Here is a 3,660-nt window from a genome sequence, read left to right as displayed (position 1 = left end):
ATTTCAGCAAAACTTGCCCAATACATGTACAATAATTTTACAATCTTAACCTTGTGATGGTACAAGATAGTTAAACTGAATTTCTTTGTCAAGAGCTAAAGTATAAAACTAAATAAATAAGCACATGTAAATTTTACATACTTATTTGTGTTGTTTGCTTTTCTTTATTTTCAGTTTCAATTTGAGTCTGAACTTCTTTTGAATTTTTCACTAACAATAATGATAATTAATATAATGTCAACAGCGCTTTACAAACAATATATCATTAATATCATATTCTTTATCATTATTGATTGTATATTGTCTAGTAGATAATTCATGTAAAGCTACAGTATGACAATGTACAGTACATGAATATAATTAATTATACGAATCACTAATCCTTACCTTCCAGTATATCATCTCTATCCATTCTTTTCAATGAGTCCTTCAGTTCAGTAATTGTTCTATCCTTCTCATGACACCAGGTCTCAAGTACATGAGTTAATCTTGAATCAACTCGTGTCATCTCTTTGATTTTAGTTAATACTGATTCCTTTAGTTCAAGACACTGTCCAATGTGATACCAGTCATCTTCAACTGGCTCCAGTATCACTGATAATTGGGATATGTCATTTATAAAGTAATGATAATAATAATAATAATGAATATCTATGGTCATGCATGATAGTTGTTGACCACACCCATAGCTTATTTTAATTATTATAACTATGCAGTCAATAATAATAATTTTTTTCAAATTGCTTAAAGTATCACAGTACAAGTAACACATATCGCTCAGGTCAATTCCAGCGGCCGAGTCCATTGCACCATAATGCTTTATGTTTCTTCTGTAAGGAGGATGAAGGGCTGGCCACATGAGTGGTGAAAACATACTCATGCATTTTAAATTTAGCCAAACATTCCAAGAGCACACACATGAATTATTTCACACAATATTTCAAATGAAACTATTAAAAAACATGATGCCCACTCCTATTATAAATATAACAGATTAACAGGTACAATCAGGCAAATTTGTCAGCTAACACTACTGCATGCAGTGTAACGTTTATAAATATCAATGAACTCAACCAATTACAACAGGATAAATGAGTAGAAAGAGAAAAAGAGAACACCAGGAGAGAAGTGAATACAAAGAAGTGTCCAGACAGAACAACACACACATATACTTATAAACATGCATACAGGAAATAATAATTAGTACAGAAACCACACAGGATATAAGGAATACATGACCATCACCCTATCTATGCTATCACTAATAACATGCATAATAATAACACATAAATAATTATCTCACACATGGAGACATACTTGCACTATGAGATGATGAGCTTTTCTGTTCAGTAGTTGTTTCTGTTTCTGTAGCGTCAATAATATCAGATAATTTAAACCTCTTTATAGTCAATAAATCATCTTCATCTTCATTTAGTTTTCTTTTCCTACATATAGTCTCGTCTGTACAAAGATAAAAATTAGTTGTACTAATAATTAAGAATCCTTAATGATATACCAGAGGATTGCCCTTCACTAAAAGTGCTTTTGATGTAATCATGAGAGTCTCCATACTCTATTTTAAACCTCTTACTGGCAGACAGATTTTCTATAAATACCATGGATTACCATAAGATGGATAAAAGTAAAGTTTTGCAACATGCCAGGAGGTAAATAAGTAAATCTGGAAGATTTCTAAATAATTTCATGCAGTAGCATAAGTACTTCAAATAAAGCAATCTGATTGGTCAATTCAAACTGCACATGCTGAAAACTTATGATAGAGGTTTGATGAAATTTCATTTTTGATAAGGTACCACCCACAGTCATAACATTGAGGAACCATCTTTAAAAAATAATTATTGCCCTAATAAGCCTGTGGTTTTCTCATATCAAGTCACAATTAATTCTGACCCTATGATTGCATAGTTCTGCCTATGGTGGTCGGGACAACCACCTCAACAAATGAACCAACCAGCTCATCACTTAGACCAACCATCCAATTAGCATGTAAATAAATTTAAAAGGAACAATATTAGTCTCCGGACACCTCTAATTTTTATAGGCAGAACCTTGGATTGGTGAGTGATAATGTATGTACCGTATAGCGGGTTTTTTCGAGAATAACAAATTTCGCAAATTTCGTGGATTTTTTTATGATTTGCGAAATTAAATTCCTTGAAAATCAATTTAATACGGTACAAGATGGCAGATTAGTGAAAATTCGCGAAAATTAATTCTGCAAACTTCCGGATATGGGTCATTCGCGAAATTTATTATCCTCGAAAAAAAACCACTATACGGTACCTTGAGCTGCTTCTAGTCTGGATTTAAGAAGTACTTCTTGATTCTCTTTCTCCTTAGGACCTTCATTCTTGAATCTTGTCTCTTCAGTTCTTCCTTCTCTTTGATTCTAAAATACACGTTATAATAAAATGTCCATAGTCTCGTGTAGCCAGACCCCGCCCTTCATTATTGACGGCAGGATCTGGCTATCAAGACTGAAAAATTCTTCACCAATAAATCATCTTGTATGGTATCTGCATCTATAAATAATTAAACATTAACAAACCAGTGAATTTTATATAGACTTACAGCATTCTTTAATTTTTTCCATGGAGCTTCCACTAAAATCTTGTTTGCTGTCTAGCCGAGTAAAAGGCAAAAATGTAAATACAAATAAAAACATAAACAACCTTCCATATTTTCTGCAGCTTTGCTACTGGATGAAGAGATATTAGGAATGCCATGTTCTACAATTATGACAAATTCTTTTAATATATAAACACATCAAATTGATTTACCAGTTTGAGATGCTTTGCTGCATATCTTTTGTACCATATTCAGATCAACAACCTATAGCGAGTACAGCCACATCATGTAAATAACAATTATTTGATTACCTTTTTAGACCAGTATAAATGTTTCTCATCAAGTTGCATTATATTACCATTAGTACACTTAGCTACATCGGAAAGATACTCTATTACAGCAGGATGAGGTACTCCAGTGCATGTACATGGTACTCCAAACATATGCCTTGACTTATAAGTGTAATGGAGTGATTCTGTGACTGTGACTAGTCCTTTGTGTAATGATGATAATATCTGATTACAAAGATCATTGAGGCTTATTGACAGCTCTAAGCCTTTTATCTGTTGAATCCAAACTTCAAGATAAGTAGCACGACTGATTAAGGTAACAGTATCATAGTATTGACCAACTTGAAAGGTAATCCTGTTACGATATTGATCATTACCAGTTAACTTCCATTCTAATACTTGATCTGTCTTCTGATCAAGAAGATATGCTAATAGGCAACAGAATACACCAACAGGAGTATACCCACACTCAAAACATATCAATAAAGGAGCTAGACTAACTGACCCATCTCTCTCCTCTCTTTCTACATCTACCGGTTTTAAAGCACAAGGCATAAAGTAATATTTGACAGTTTTTCGACCATCTTTAGTTTTCATTGGACCAGCTACAATATAAAGATGCTTCAGTAGTGCTACTAGTTTCTTTGTATTAAGAGGATCACCTTTCTCTCGTAATGACATCTCATCTAGTTGTGACTCTGAAAAGCGTCCATTTTTACGAAACTCTTCCCCTACAGCAGCACTACCTGACTGCTCAAAAGTGAAGCATGTTGTAATGAGA

General features: G+C 33.3%; 1 protein-coding gene across 1 annotated transcript; it reads right to left on the bottom strand.

Moving 5' to 3' along the window:
* Window positions 1-50: 50 nt before the first annotated feature.
* On the bottom strand, window positions 51-3,654 carry LOC109590820 (uncharacterized; the record flags this gene model as incomplete). The annotated part of the gene is made up of 11 exons (XM_020006694.1): window positions 2,901-3,654; window positions 2,802-2,853; window positions 2,694-2,750; window positions 2,593-2,643; window positions 2,515-2,543; window positions 2,305-2,410; window positions 1,517-1,606; window positions 1,318-1,461; window positions 388-594; window positions 142-210; window positions 51-95 (listed from the first exon to the last, which is right to left on the bottom strand). Coding segments are annotated over exons 1-11 (1,510 nt in total), but the record flags the coding sequence as incomplete, so codon positions are not given.
* Window positions 3,655-3,660: the final 6 nt, after the last annotated feature.

The sequence above is a fragment of the Amphimedon queenslandica genome, unplaced genomic scaffold (genome assembly GCF_000090795.2).
Source record: "Amphimedon queenslandica unplaced genomic scaffold, v1.1 AMPQUscaffold_9422_Cont18548, whole genome shotgun sequence".
In the NCBI taxonomy this organism is placed as follows: domain Eukaryota; kingdom Metazoa; phylum Porifera; class Demospongiae; order Haplosclerida; family Niphatidae; genus Amphimedon; species Amphimedon queenslandica.
This window is presented reverse-complemented; position numbering and strand designations above follow the sequence as displayed.